Source organism: Globicephala melas, chromosome 8 (genome assembly GCF_963455315.2).
Source record: "Globicephala melas chromosome 8, mGloMel1.2, whole genome shotgun sequence".
In the NCBI taxonomy this organism is placed as follows: Eukaryota; Metazoa; Chordata; class Mammalia; order Artiodactyla; family Delphinidae; genus Globicephala; species Globicephala melas.
The window spans coordinates 55,673,657-55,688,599 of record NC_083321.1 but is presented as its reverse complement, the minus strand read 5'-3'; the positions used below and the strand labels follow the sequence as shown (position 1 = coordinate 55,688,599).

General features: G+C 43.8%; 1 protein-coding gene across 13 annotated transcripts in view; it reads left to right on the top strand.

The window, feature by feature from the left end:
- Positions 1-14,943, top strand: part of TENM4 (teneurin transmembrane protein 4) — a 739,976-nt gene that overhangs the window by 535,257 nt on the left and 189,776 nt on the right. For all 13 annotated transcript variants that reach the window (XR_009564930.1, XM_060303774.1, XM_060303773.1 and 10 more), the window contains 3 exons: positions 3,628-3,798; positions 10,576-10,790; positions 12,782-12,992. Coding sequence is in view for 12 of the 13 variants with exons in the window: in XM_060303774.1 (XP_060159757.1) it covers positions 3,628-3,798; positions 10,576-10,790; positions 12,782-12,992 (597 nt within the window). In the remaining variant the exon portion in view is untranslated. The remainder of the gene's footprint in view (positions 1-3,627; positions 3,799-10,575; positions 10,791-12,781; positions 12,993-14,943) is intronic.

Genomic DNA, 14,943 nt, shown 5'->3' with positions numbered 1-14,943 from the left:
CAAGACAGCTCTTTTGCACACTTAGATGAGATAATTGATTCTAACGGGGAAAGAAGTGTTGCTCGTTTAACTGCATATATCTGAGTTGTCCGCAATTCAAACAATTTCTCCATTACCTTTGGAGTTGCCAATAAATAGATTAAAACAGTAAGAAGGTAAGCAGAAATGTGAGCTAATTCAACCTTGGAAGTAGCAGCATATTCACTTCTAATAGGCAAATTAACGTTACTATTATTGACAGCTACACACAGACGGTCAAGAGCAGTGTAAAGCACCTCATTTAGTGTCTGGTACCTAAAAAGTGCTGTATAAATGTTAGCTACTATTTTATCAGGATTATCAATGGTATGACTATAATGGTTATAGAATATAGTAATCACACAGATGTACAGTTTACAAAGTGCTTTGCCATATATTATCCCATATGATACAATAATTCTTTGAAATATTTTTATCCCCATTTCTCAGATGAGACTAGCTAGGAAGTGGCAGTTAGGATTCAAAACCAGTTTTCTTGCCCTTGGTCCAGCACACTTCCCACTGCATCACAGTAACCGGAGAGAAAGCAAAGGGTCCGATTGCATTTCTGTTACCAGTGTACGCTCTCCTGATTAAGCCAGACTTGTGTGTATTCCTCGGTGGCTTGTGTTTGGATCAGGAGTCATAAGGATATGCTGTGCTCCGGTCCCCTGTACACACTTCTTTTTGCATCTTGAAGGCAGTCACGCAGCCCCTCCAGACCACCAGTGACCCTTCCACAAACTGTGGCCAAATAACACAACTTTCCGTCTGCCTCACGGACTCCTATACTGCTGCCTAAAAAGACATGTAAAAGACTGGGACGTTGCTTGATGTGTAAAAGGGGTGTCTGTATCATCCCCACCCACCTTGCTAGAAAAGGCTGGCGAGCAGCAGCATGGTGAAGTGGGAAGAGCCTTCCTTCCAGCCAGAAAGATGGATGGTGTGTGATGTCAGGATTCCAGCAGTTTGGGATTCTAGTCTAGGCTCTGCCACTTGTTAGCCATTTAACCTTCCCAGGGTTAATTGATGTCTCTGTGTCTTAGTTTCTTCATCGGCAAATGGCATTATCACCTTTTAGGATTGTTGCAAGGATCAAAGAAACTTTGAAACGGATTTCCTGCTCTTAGCACAATGCCTGGCCCGTGGAAAGCACTCAAGAAATCCCAGTTTTATAATTATCGTAATTTTAATTAACCTTCTGAGTTAATTAAATGTCCACATCTATAAGTCGGGTCTGGCAAGGTTGCATGAGGATTAGATGTAAGGTATACAAATTACCCAGGGCACTGCCCAGCAAGCAGTTGGTCCTCAGTAAACATAATTACGATGGGCCTTCATATCTCTGTCGATCCTTCCCTGTGTTCCTCTCACCCTCCTAGTGGGTCAGCCACTGTCTCCTCTGGGCCTTCTAGTCCTTCTGTCTGTCTCCCCTGCTTGACTACGAGCTCATGGAAGCAGGGAGCGTCTGATTTAGTTCTGGCTCTCAGTGTCAGCCATGGGTCCTGGCATAGAGTGGGCTTTTAGAAAGTGTTCATCAGCTGAACGAAGGAGTGATGCGACACAGAGGATGCTGTGGGAGTTGGGGACTGGAGTATGCGATTCTGTATGCGGGGAGTCAGGGAAGGTGTCCCAGAAGAGGTAAGTATGGACCATTGATGAGGCGCAAGTCTTGAATCGCCAGTGGGACTTAAGCCGACGCTTTGTACTAGATTGCAAACCTTTCTGGAAAACACGCTTCCTAGCCTTCGCAAGCATTGTGTATTTAAAGGACAACATCCGTTCTCTGGTGTTTTATGGTCTCTTCTCGATTGTTGAAGACTGTTTAGCAGTTGCTACCTCGCAAAAATAGTTTTAAAACAGAAATGCATGCCCATGAATCAAAATCACAGCATTGCACAAAATCACAAAAATACACAGAATCAAAACGTGCAGCAGATACACAGTGAAATGCAGATCCCATCTCTTCCTTCACAGGATGCACCCAGTTATCAGTGTCTTTCTTATCCTTCCAGAAATATTCTGTACATATGCAGAAATGTTTTTACCTAAATGTAGTATGTCAAACATACTGTTCTGAATATTACAATTTTCCTTCCAGAAAAATATATACAAAGAGCTTCCTCACTCTTTTTTATGGTTGCATAGTATATTGTATAAATAAAACTTATCTAGCCCCTTATTGGTGGACTGGTTTCCAATATTTTGCTATTACAAACAGTACTGTAGTGAATAACCTTGTATGTACATCATTTTGTATGTATATGAACATATCTGGAGAACTGGAACCTCTAAGTTCCAGGGTAAAGGGTATGGGCATTTTTGATTTGATAGCTTTTGTCAAATTGCCCTCCATAGGGTTTGTACCAGCTTATGCTCACACCAAACCAGCTGAGTGTGAGAGTGCTTATTTCCTGTTCTTTTCCAATACTGTATATTTTCAACCTTTTTAAAATCTTTGCCAAACCATATGTGAAACACAGTATTGCAGAGTTTAACTTACATTTCTCCTACTTTGGGTGAGGTCTAGAGTCTTTTCACGTGACAAAGAGCCAATTGCATTTCTTATTCTGTAAACTATCTGTTCATATCCTATGCCTATTTTCCTACTGACTTGCTGGACTTTGCTTATTATTTGTAGGAGTTCTTTTTCTATTAAGGAAATTAACCCTTGGTGATACAAATTGCAGGTTTTTCCTCTAGATTGTTATTTATCTTTTGAATCAAAAGGCCAAGACCACTACTTACAATACCCAGGACTTGGAAGCAACCTAACTGTCCATTGACAGATGAATGGATAAAGAAGATGTGGCACATATAAACAGTGGAATATTACTCAGTCATATAAAGAAACAAAATTGAGTTATTTGTAGTGAGGTGGATGGACCTAGAGTCTGTCATACATAGTGAAGTAAGTCAGAAAGAGGAAAACAAATACCGTATGCTAACACATGTATATGGTATCTAAAAAAAAAAAATGGTTCTGAATAACCTAGGGGCAAGACAGGAATAAAGACGCAGACGTAGAGAATGAACTTGAGGACACGGGGAGGGGGAAGGGTAAGCTGGGACGAAGTGAGAGTGGCATGGACATATATACACTACCAAACGTAAAATAGATAGCTAGTGGGAAGCAGCTGCATAGCACAGGGAGATCAGCTTGGTGCTTTGTGACCACCTAGAGGGGTGGCATAGGGAGGGTGGGAGGGAGATGCAAGAAGGAGGGGATATGGGGATATATGTATACGTAGAGCTGATTCACTTTGTTATACAGCAGAAACTAACACAACACTGTAAAGCAATTATACTCCAGTAAAGATGTTAAAAAAAAAAAAGGCCAGGACCTCCTGAAACTCCCTCATCCCTGCCCCTCTCCCCACTCCCCTAGACCGTGAGCCCTCGGGGGCAGGGTCTGTGCCTGGATCATCTCTGTGCCCCAGTCCCCTGTGTAGCACTCAGCACTGCCAGAGCTCTCTTCAGGGGCTCTTTGTTGAACTGAACTGAACTGAATTCCTGTGTTCCCCACCCCCACTTGTCCTCCCCTCTGGCTTGGGAGTTCCATTTCCACCTCCAGCAGAAAAAGATGACTTTTCTCATTGCTCACCACAGCCATGCACCTGTTTGGCCTAAACTGGCACCTGCAGCCGATGGAGGGGCAGATGTATGAGATCACGGAGGACACAGCCAGGAGTTGGCCTGTGCCAACGGACGTCTCCCTGTATCCCTCAGGGGGCACTGGGTTAGAGATCTCTGACAGGAAAGGCAAAGGAGCCACGGAAGGTAGGGTTGCTGTGTTGTTCGTGTCGTGAGTCCTCTGTGTCTGCCTTTGAACCGAGGAGACCGCCATTCTGCGCGCCATGTGCCTGACTCACAGCTCCATGCTCTGGTGCTTCCTCCATCCCTCTGCACTCCACACCGGCTGCCAGGCCACCTGTGTCTTCATCGCAGTTCCTTGTCACTGTGAACTCATAGCGGGGCTTGGGCAGGGTTCATGGTGCCAGCAACATCCCATCCCATGCCCTGAGGGCAGTATCATGGGCTTTCGCACTGCTGGGCGGCTGTCTTTGATTATGTGGAATCATGATGAGGCAACCTCATGGGATGAATGGGTGTCTCCTGGAGTTGGGTGTGGCAAGGTGGGTAGAGGGTGTGTTGTAAGTGAAATACCCTTGGACCTTGTGCTTCCATGGAAACACCACTTCGGCTGTTCTAGCATTTTCAACCATGTGACCTTAAGTTACTTGGCCAGAGTCACATAGCCAGTAAATAATGGAATTTGGGACATGAGCCCAGGTCTGTGTGACTGCAGGGCTCTTGCAGTCTCCATAAGTTGACCTACCTGACTCACCTCATGGTTATAAGACCCTGAAGGAGATGTGGATAAGAAATTCCATTGTACAATGAGACACAGATGTTTCTCTTTCAATGATGGAAGTGGTGGTGACATTTGGAGTTTGGCATTCTTGAATGGGACATCCATAGACCCATGTTCTGAATTTCTTAGGGCTCTTTCTAACATGCCATCAACACAGATTCTTTCACTATCAGCCAAGAGGTGGCAGACCCACAAAAATTGGTACCGGGAAGGATGTCTGAGCTCATGGGCCAGGCTAGCTGTCATTTTAGGCAGTGCGACCAGCCCTTCTCCTGTGGCCTGCTTTCTCTCTCTGGTGTTACCTCAGTCAGCAAAGTGGTCACAGCGGCCTCCAATCTTCACTGCTTACATCTTCTTTCCTCTTAGCTCAGTTAACTTTGGGTCATGGCTTCTGAGCTTCCCTGTCCTGTCAAGAGTTTGCCTTCTAGGAATCAGTTTGGTTAACAGGGTAGCATATGCTTGGCCAGAGTAGCTATTCATGGTCTCTGGTCGTGGAGGCCAAAATCCACTCTTGACCTATGGTCATCTTCAAGGGAACTGAGGGCATTTCCAAAGAGCCTAATCAGAACCTCTCCCTACTCTTTTGCGGGGGGCAAAGCCAGTCTTCTCCTTTACAAAGATTCTAAGACTTAAAACATTGAATAACTTACACTTTCTTTGCACCTTAATAGGATATGGAGGGAGCATGGATGAAGCCATGGGAAGAGCTCTGGGTTAGGAGTCAAGAACCCTGAGTCCAAGTCCAGCTGCTGCCACTTGTGATGCCCTTAAGCAAATCCCTTGAGAGACTTTCTGGGCTTCACTTTCCTCCTCTTTAAAAGGAGGTTATTGAGCTATATTATCTGTAACGTCCATTCTAATTCACAAGTTCTACATATGAAATTAGTAACAGAATCATCATATGATTAACCAGATTGTTCTTTAGAATTTTTTTTCAGGTTGGCCCTGTCCATGGTCCTTCCTGTTGCCTTGTGATTCCCGTGTCAGCTTATAGTGTCAGATGTCATAGGTGAATACCATAGATGACAACTGTCTTTAGAATCAACAAACACAGATTTAAGATATGTTGAACCCTCAAAGATCTCATTTAGAAAAATGTATTTTCTCTATCAGATTTTCTTTCAACAGGAGTTGGCTCTCTCTAAAGTCTCCCACTATAATGAAATTAGTTTGTGGGTTGTTTAGGTTTTGTTTTCTTTTTCCCAAGGAGCAGGAGGTGCAGATAAGAGACAAAATAAAATTGCACCAGCTTATTGGTTTACTTTCACTGGAGTATTTTTGCTTAAAGGGATTATCTGTCATTACTAATGCAAATGGAAAGCCTGTTTACAGACCCCTAAAATGCAGTGCAATGCTGGAAGGTGGTCAGCATCAAAAGCAATTACTGTGACAAAAAAATACATTGGTCTGGAGAGACAGAGGACAAATATTCCTATAGTTTATGTGAGACCACATGGTTCTTAATTTCTTTTGCCTTGGTCAAACCAGTGTGTCTACTCAGTTTACGGTTTTAATTGTGTTGTTAAAAATCTAGTTCCTTAGACGTATCTCAAGGGGGAAAGTCCTTAACCCTGTTGTGAGTGCATATTTCCTGTCCCTTCTGAGGGTATCCGAGAACTGATTCCAGAATTAAGATTAGAGCCCTGTTCCACAATGGTAGGGGAAGCAGCGTGGTGGATGGAAAGAGGATAATAGGCCTTGGAGCCAGACAGTCCAGGATTTGAGTCCTGGTCCTGCCAGTTATTGGCTCTGTTAACTCAGGCCCATTACTCCATCTCCTTTGGCCTTGGTTTCCTCATCTGTGGAACAAGGGTTGCTAACACCTATCTTGTCAAAGACTAGTTATGAAGAAGCACTCAACAAATGTTAGTTCCTTTCTTCTTGTCCACCCAAATCCCAAGCCATTCCGTGTCAGTTATTAGAAACTCAGAAATCCAGACTAATTAATATTTTTCCCTCAAAGATCCCACAAAGTCTGGGGCATTTGTGAATATTTTTAAAGGGTATATATTTTTTAATTATACAAGTGAACTATATGATGAACCCAGTATTTTAAAGGTTCATTGTGTCTTTGAGGATAACATCAAACTGCGATTTATACTATATTTTCAAAGTGGCTATAACCATTTCAGGGTTGTCATGGGTTGGAAACCAAATACAGCAGCTTTTCGAAGTAAAACCATAAGAACTTATGTTATGCATTAATGGAGAAAGGGAAAAAAGCATTGAATAAACAAGCATTTCTGATGGTTTAATTGGTGGGCCAGGGATAGTATTTTCTTCTTTCTGCAGTGAAATCAAAATTGCCCATCAGTTGGAACCATGCAAATTGCTGCACTCAGGCTCAGCTGGGCTCTCCAGAATGGGACAGCTTATTTTGATAACCAAATAAATTTCAAACAGTTGCTAAGGAAACTAAAGAAATCTTTGTGCAAGTTATTGCATTGAAAAGAACCAAAAATGTGGAGGGAGGGGGGAGAGTGTTGGTTGATTAGGAATTTAGAACCTATCTGGATAAATCTCAGTTCAGGAAAATAAAGACTGAACTTGGGAAGTGCATGGAATTTCAGTTCTTCCAAATCTCCCTTATTTGAACTATCCAATCGTTTCAGTAATTTGTTGAGAAATTTCTTTTATAGACATGACTGCATAGTTCCACAGCATAGCTGTGGGAAGCCCGAATCTGTATATCTTTATAAAGAAAAGGACTGTTACCAGTAGAATCTGCCCTGTGAAACCTAATCGTGCTGTTGGAGCTCCTTAATTCTGAGTTAAGCTCTTTGTACTTTGTTAAGCCTCTGGGGCACGCACTGATTGTATAGCGTCCTTCTTATGAATGTCTTGAGATACTGTCTCCCTTTAACTTTGGGGCCTGTGTGTGGGATCCTAGTTCATAAAAATTGTCCATTTTTTGTATCCCAGGATGGCAGGAAGTTCTCCAACGGGCCTTGGATCTTCCTGGTCTAGCCTTGGTATTAAGCCCGCTAGGACTGTGAATTAAATTGGACCCTCGCTCTTAAAGAGGGTCAGTGCACTCTGCCACCATTGAGAATACCTTTGAAGAGTTTTAATTAATGATTTATCAATTTAGTGTTCTAAGAAGCCATATTCTAATAAATGAAGGGGCAGCCCAGATGGCTCCATCTCAATGGTTTCTTTAGCATTCTGAGCATCCGTATATACATTTTCATAGTGTGAGGATTAACGGAACCGATACATATAAAGATGCCCAGTACGTAGCTGGAACTTAATAAATGATAGATTATACTACTATTAGTACTGCTACCTCTATTACTGTTACTGCTAATAATGTTTATTATTATTATCGTTTTCCAGAATGTAGGTAGGAATAAAAAGAGTTATAGTCACAGGACTTTTCGCCTCCAACTGCCTCTACCCTCTACCCCGTCACTACTCCACCACCTACACAGTGGGTACTCCCATTTAGTGGGATATTTTCTGTCCTAGTGCTCAATCTTGGTGCTCAAAATTAAGAACAAAGAATCTTAGGTTATAAGATCTGGAGAGACAAAGGCAGTAAGGGTTTTTAAAAGACAGGAAAGGATGAGGGTGGTCTCACTCTGAACAGCCCTTAGCCCAGCAAATCTCATGCCTCTTTCCCACCAGACACAGGTACTCGGCAGGCTGTAGGTCTTCCCTCCGAGAAGCTTCCATCTCATCCTTAGGGTTAGTCCCTGTGGGGACCACTAGGGACCAGAGGGGAAGAATGATAAAGGTTAAATTCTAAGAGGAGGATGCTCTTTCCCTCTCAAACTTTTCCTTTAGACTGGGCCCGTGACCGCTTCCCTAAGGATCTGGACAGGGTGACTTCTGGTACAAAGGTCACTTTTGAATCTAAGCTCCAGAGTGGCCGTCACAGACTCATTCAAGAAAGTCAAGGTCCTGGTTGGGAGTGTGCCGTAGACCAGAATTTACTATTTTTATATCATTGTATACACACCAAATATGATTTTTTTCTCCCATTTTGGCCAGCTCTGGTGAAATACTAGAGTGCTAGAAAAGAATATTCCTTTTTGCCACTCCTCTGGGGTAAGAGCCAACTTACTTATGCCTCTGGGGCCTGCAGACCTCTGGAGAGTCTCTGGACTTGACCTCTGACCTGTGAGGCGAAAGAACTTAGCTGATTCCATAGCTGTCTCCTGAACACATGCTCACTGGAGGGGAAATGAACTGTGCAGGGTTCTCCAACGGCAATGCCAAAATGTGGGAGAAGTGTCCATTATTCATTCTCAGACACAGGAATTATTTGAATGCAGACAATTCTCAAATCCCATCAGCTCTTGACTCCTACCTACTCACAAAGGAAATGAGTCCTTGGAATTAGGAGTCTCGGCTTGTTTCTGTGCAGCTTCTAGTGGTAAAGAGCTCAGAACTCATCCTGCTTTTGTTTCATACTCCCTCCTAGTTCTGCTTCCCTAACAGAATTATAAGCTGAAGGGTATACTATCTTCTTCCTGGACTATAAAAGGATTGTGGTACTGGGAACCCAAAAATCAGATAAGGAAGAATGTGAAAGTAATTCTCTTCCATCTTAATGCTTTGTGAATTTGGCTTCTGTCTTTGAGCTTTGAAACACAGTGTTTGTGTGTGTCTGCATTTTCAAGGTAAAAGTCTGGGGCATATTCCTTCCATAAAGGAATTAAATGCAAGCTCTTTCCCATGCTGAGGACAGAAGAGTAGTGATACTTTTATTGAGAGCATGCATTTTAACTTTTTTGTTGGCATATTTTTAATTAAAATAACGTTTAACGGTTTAAAGCTAAAAACCTGATGTTGCTGCCTAGGAGTTTATAAGGAATGATAACATATGGAGAAGTTTAACATTTAAATTGAATTTTATTATTTAAAACAGTAAAATATTTTATGACTACAACAGTGCCCTGCCAAGCTCCGTTTCAGCATCAAATGTGCTTTGTAAGGAATCTTACAAAGCTAGGGAAAAAATGACATTTTAATTTCTTATTCCCCAAGTGCTTTTCATAAAAAGTTCCCACAAATATGTTTTCTTTATAAATGGATTCTCGGTCTCTGAAGTGTCTCTTCCAACATCTATAACGCCACCACAAACCTTGGAACTAGGATACCCAGAGGTCTTTCTAATGACAAATAAAATGTGGTCTGTTGACTTGATTCTGGCTCGTTAATGTCCTAAGGGTGGTCTTCTAATGTCCCCGTCCTCTCCTTCTGCCCCCCGCCCAACTCTTCAGAGGGCTGATGTCTGGCAGGAAGTTAGGGTTTATATTTTTCACATGTGAGTGTGTTTAATTACTAAACAGAGGAAGTCTGATAAGCAGCCTTCCTTCCTGGCACTTGGGGTACCCTCAAAAAGCTGTCAGTCTCCTAATTGGTGACAGAATTGGGCAAGAGACCTTATTCTTGACCACTCCCCCCCACTCCAGCCACCTGCAGGGTTGGGGGCCTGGGTTGAATTTCCAAGTATGTCATAAGGTTTGTGCCTCAACTTGAAAAATCCCCTCATCTTTACCCACTTTAGCACAGTGATATTCATAGCCCTCCATCCAAGACAAAGAAGCGTTTTTCAGGCATGTTTTCTCTCTTCAGACGTACCCTTTTCCTCATCTTCCCCAACCCTACCCCTCCTCCCAACACAAACTCTCATCCACATGTCTGAGCCTCAGAATTCGGCACCCAATTACACACAAACTAGTGAACTTGTAAAATTTCCCTGACTCTACTCAGGTCATGCTTCCCACTGCTGGGGGAACCATTCTGAGTTGGAAAGTTAATAACAGCACCTCATTCCCTCTATCTTTTCTTTTTTAGCATGCATGCTTTTACACACACACACACACATATACAGTTATTCTCATGTGACTGCAAGTGATTATTTTTAGGATCAAAATATATCTTAACAAGCTGTGGAATTATGCAGTAAACAGATGGCCCTTGGGGAGGACCCATTCTGCTTTGGAAGAATGCATATTTTTAGCAGAACAATTTGGGCATCATTGGAAAAAAAAAGTTCTGGGCATTCTTAATCCTCAATGGGGGAGTCTGGGGCAGGGAGTGGGCTGGCAGCAAAATGTTGTAGAGAGGAGTGGGAGGCATCGGAGAGCCCTGCTTGTTCAGATGCTCTGATCCCTGGTTTCACGTGTGGCTGACGGTGATGTTTTTGTCTTCCCTTCCCCGTGTCTTGGTAGGAAAGCCCAGTAGTTTCTTTCCAGAGGACAGTTTTATAGACTCTGGAGAAATCGACGTGGGGAGACGGGCTTCCCAGAAGATTCCTCCTGGCACTTTCTGGAGATCTCAGGTGTTCATAGACCATCCTATGCATCTGAAATTCAATGTGTCTCTGGGAAAGGCGGCTCTGGTCGGCATTTACGGCAGAAAAGGCCTTCCTCCTTCACATACACAGGTAACCAGAACCCCACGGACCCTGCTCAAGAAGCCTAAGTCAAGAAGCCTAATGCTTAAGCCTGGATCTCTGAGCTTGAAGGAAATTTCATGTATTTTATAGCCCATTCATCCAATTGCCCTCTCTCAGACCTTACCTTTCGGATGAGTAGGGTTGTATCCTTGGAGCTTGTTCAGAGGAAGGCTTTCTAGGAAATCTCTCAATAGCCTTTTTTACTAGTACCCAGTCTCGAAGTTAAATTATCCAGGAAGTGTAATCTAGAGAAAAAAGCATGCACTTTGGAGTCAAAGAGACCTGGGTTTGAATCCTCTTGTTATCAGCTATGTGACCTTGAGCCTGTTACACCCTTTCAGAGCAAGTTTCCTAATCTAGCCAATGGTGATAACAATACCCACTTCACAGGGCTGTTGTGAAGAGTGGAGAACCACATCTAGAAGGCAGCCAGTGCAGGACCTGGCTCAGAGCAAAGCATCCTTTCTCTCCTCAGGGCTTCACATTTACCCAGACACACGCACACTAGAAACACTTAAGAAACTCAGCCAGCATTAGCAGGTGTAAGCTTTTATATATAGAATGGGTAAACAACAAGGTCCTACTGTGTAGCACAGAGAACTGTAGTCAATATCCTGTGATAAACCCTAATGGAAAAGAATATTTCAAAAAAGAATGTATATATATATAGGTATAACTGAATCACTTTGCCATATAGCAGTAATTAACACAACATTGTAAATCAACTATACTTCAATTAAAAAAAAAAAAAAAAAACTCAGCCAGGATGATTGACACATTACCAGTCATGATGGGTTAAGAGCAGACTTGTGTGAGGTCCTCCCAGCCCTGGGATTGGAGTAATATAAATCATAGGCATCCATCAGACATTCCCTGGCCAAAGGCAGTCTTCCTAGCCCCCGTAGTTATTTAATTTTTAGGTAAAAGCTAGATAAATACATTTGCTAAGGATGGAGTTGCAGAAAAAGTAGACAGAGCCTGGGCCCCTCTGATTTCTTTGTAAAACTGCCATGCTGGTCCTGGACTTCATGCCCCTAGACATTTTCACATGAGACAGAATCAGTATCTATTTTGTTTTTCTTTAAAGATAGACAGGGCTTCCCTGGTGATGCAGTGGTTGAGAGTCCGCCTGCCGGTGCAGGGGACACGGGTTCGTGCCCCGGTCCGGGAAGATCCCACATTCTGCGGAGCGGCTGGGCCCGTGAGCCATGGCCGCTGAGCCTGTGCGTCCGGAGCCTGTGCTCCGCAACGGGAGAGGCCACAGCAGTGAGAGGCCCGCGTACCGCAAAAAAAAAAAAAAAAAGATAGACAGACAGACAGGTAGACAGTTGCACGATTTGCGTGCCAGTAGACCGGCAGGACTTCCCCAACAACTGCCTGTTGTTAGCACTGTGTGACTGGCCTCAAGTCTCTCACGCTAGTAGGCTTGGGTCATTTGGCACTTGTGTTTGACACAGCATGTAATTATTGATAGAGTTTTGAGCTAATCCAGTTTAGTTCCCCTAAAACTGCTCCCTGAAACTGGAGCGTTGAGAAAGGGTCATTGACGAAAGGAAGATAGGTATAAATCAAGCTTCCGTTTGCACTTGACTGACATTTAAGCCACATCCAGTGCTCCAGGCCCAATCCTAGACCCCTGGGATTCCTGCCCACCATCACCTGCATGGGGTTGGAGTTCAAACAGTCATGAAGTGTCTGGGTTTCTGATCACTGGAAAAGCATGGTTGTCCTGTGCAAACTCTGAGACTTAAAAATAATCCACTAATTACAGTGCACTCACAGGAGTATCAGGAGACTATTACCAGGGGAAAATGGGTTCTGGGAAGGAGTTGGAGTTGGTTGGTCAACCTTCACGTGGCTTTAGCCTCTTTTGCCTGGTTCAGGTTGTATTTCCCCGTATCCTCCCCGGCAGAAGCCTGAAGAACCTAGCATTGTGGTGAAGCAGGTCCACTGCTAATTATGCTCTCTTTGTACTTCAGTTTGACTTTGTGGAGCTGCTGGATGGAAGGAGGCTCTTGACCCAGGAAGCACGGAGCCTGGAGGGACCCCAGCGCCAGTCTCGGGGAGTCGTCCCCGCTTCTAGCCATGAGACGGGCTTCATCCAGTATTTGGATTCAGGAATCTGGCACCTGGCTTTTTATAATGATGGGAAGGAGTCTGAAGTGCTTTCCTTTCTCACCACTGCCATTGGTAAGGAAGCTCCACCCCTCTGGGGTCTGTGGGATATTGTCTCTTCGGATGAGAGGACACTTGGGGATCCTGGGAGTTGAAGTGGACAAGGGGATGTGTCTTGCCCAGAGCTGCAGAGGCCACCCGGCCTGAGGCCATCCTGACTGGGCTTGCCGGACCAGGGGTGGGAGTGAGATGCAGGGGAACGGGGGAAGGGAGTGACAGGAGGAGCTGGAAGGCCATTTGGGCTGGCACCTGAGCCCGGCGCTGTTGCCTGCCGCCTTCCTTCTGTTACCTGTGGCCTAGTGTGTGGAGTAGCAGCAACATTTAAACACCAAGGGGCAAAACTGACAAGGAGACAGGAGTTCTTGTTACTCCTCTGTGTCACCTGTATTCGTCCTTATAATCTCGCTTGGTTCAACTCACTGATCTGTTGTTTGGGTTTTTGGTTTCTTACGTGAGCTTTTGTTTGCTTGTTTGTTTTGCTTTTGGAGCCAACAACCCCTGGCAGATGAGGATGAAAAAAAAGATAAAGGCTTGGCAAGAGGGTGAGAATAGCCATGCAAAGGGCTGGATGAACAGTCTGATCAGATGGGGGTTTTGTAGAGAACCGAGATGTCCTGAGCTCTGGCGGACGGCAAGCCCGGAGGATTTAAATGAGCTCTTAGCAGCTTCTTGTCCCTCATAGTGAAAGAGTTCTCATTCAGAGAGAGCGCCTTGGCCGCCTCACAAGCCTATGGGTGTCTGGGGAGCCTGGCATCCTGTCTTAAGAAATTTTTCTTCTTTATGCATATACTGCACAGAATTTGTCTCCTTCTTAGATCACCACAATGTGATATATGATGCGTTGGGCTCAGTGGTTCAGGTCAGAAAACGTTGCTTTGGTTTATATCAGAAGCGCAGTGACACAGCCTGGAGATAAAATCCCCTACAGGAAAATAAAACTTCCAGAAGACAAAACTCCACTAACCAGAACGCTTAGGGATGGATTTTCTGCTTAATGAAAACCTCTGTGTTTTTATTTTTGTTTTTTTTTTACATCTTTATTAGAGTATAATTGCTTTACAATGGTGTGTTAGTTTCTGCTTTATAACAAAGTGAATCAGTTATACATATACATATGTTCCCATATCTCTTCCCTCTTGCATCTCCCTCCCTCCCACCCTCCCTATCCCACCCCTCCAGGCGGTCACAAAGCACCGAGCTGATCTCCCTGTGCTATGCGGCTGCTTCCCACTAGCTATCTACCTTACGTTTGGTAGTGTATATATGTCCATGCCTCTCTCTCGCTTTGTCACAGCTTACCCTTCCCCCTCCCCATATCCTCAAGTCCGTTTTCTAGTAGGTCTGTGTCTTTATTCCTGTCTCACCCCTAGGTTCTTCATGACATTTTTTTTCTTAAATTCCATATATATGTGTTAGCATACGGTATTTGTCTCTCTCTTTCTGACTTACTTCACTCTGTATGACAGACTCTAGGTCCATCCACCTCATTACAAATAGCTCAATTTCATTTCTTTTTATGGCTGAGTAATATTCCATTGTATACATGTGCCACATCTTCTTTATCCATTCATCCGATGATGGACACTTAGGTTGTTTCCATCTCCGGGCTATTGTAAATAGAGCTGCAATGAACACTTTGGTACATGATTCTTTTTGAATTATGGTTTTCTCAGGGTATATGCCCAGTAGTGGGATTGCTGGGTCGTATGGTAGTTCTATTTGTAGTTTTTTAAGGAACCTCCATACTGTTCTCCATAGTGGCTGTACCAATTCACATTCCCACCAGCAGTGCAATAGTGTTCCCTTTTCTCCACACCCTCTCCAGCATTTATTGTTTCTAGATTTTTTGATGATGGCCATTCTGACTGGTGTGAGATGATATCTCATTGTAGTTTTGATTTGCATTTCTCTAATGATTAATGAAGTTGAGCATTCTTTCATGCGTTTGTTGGCAGTCTGTATATCT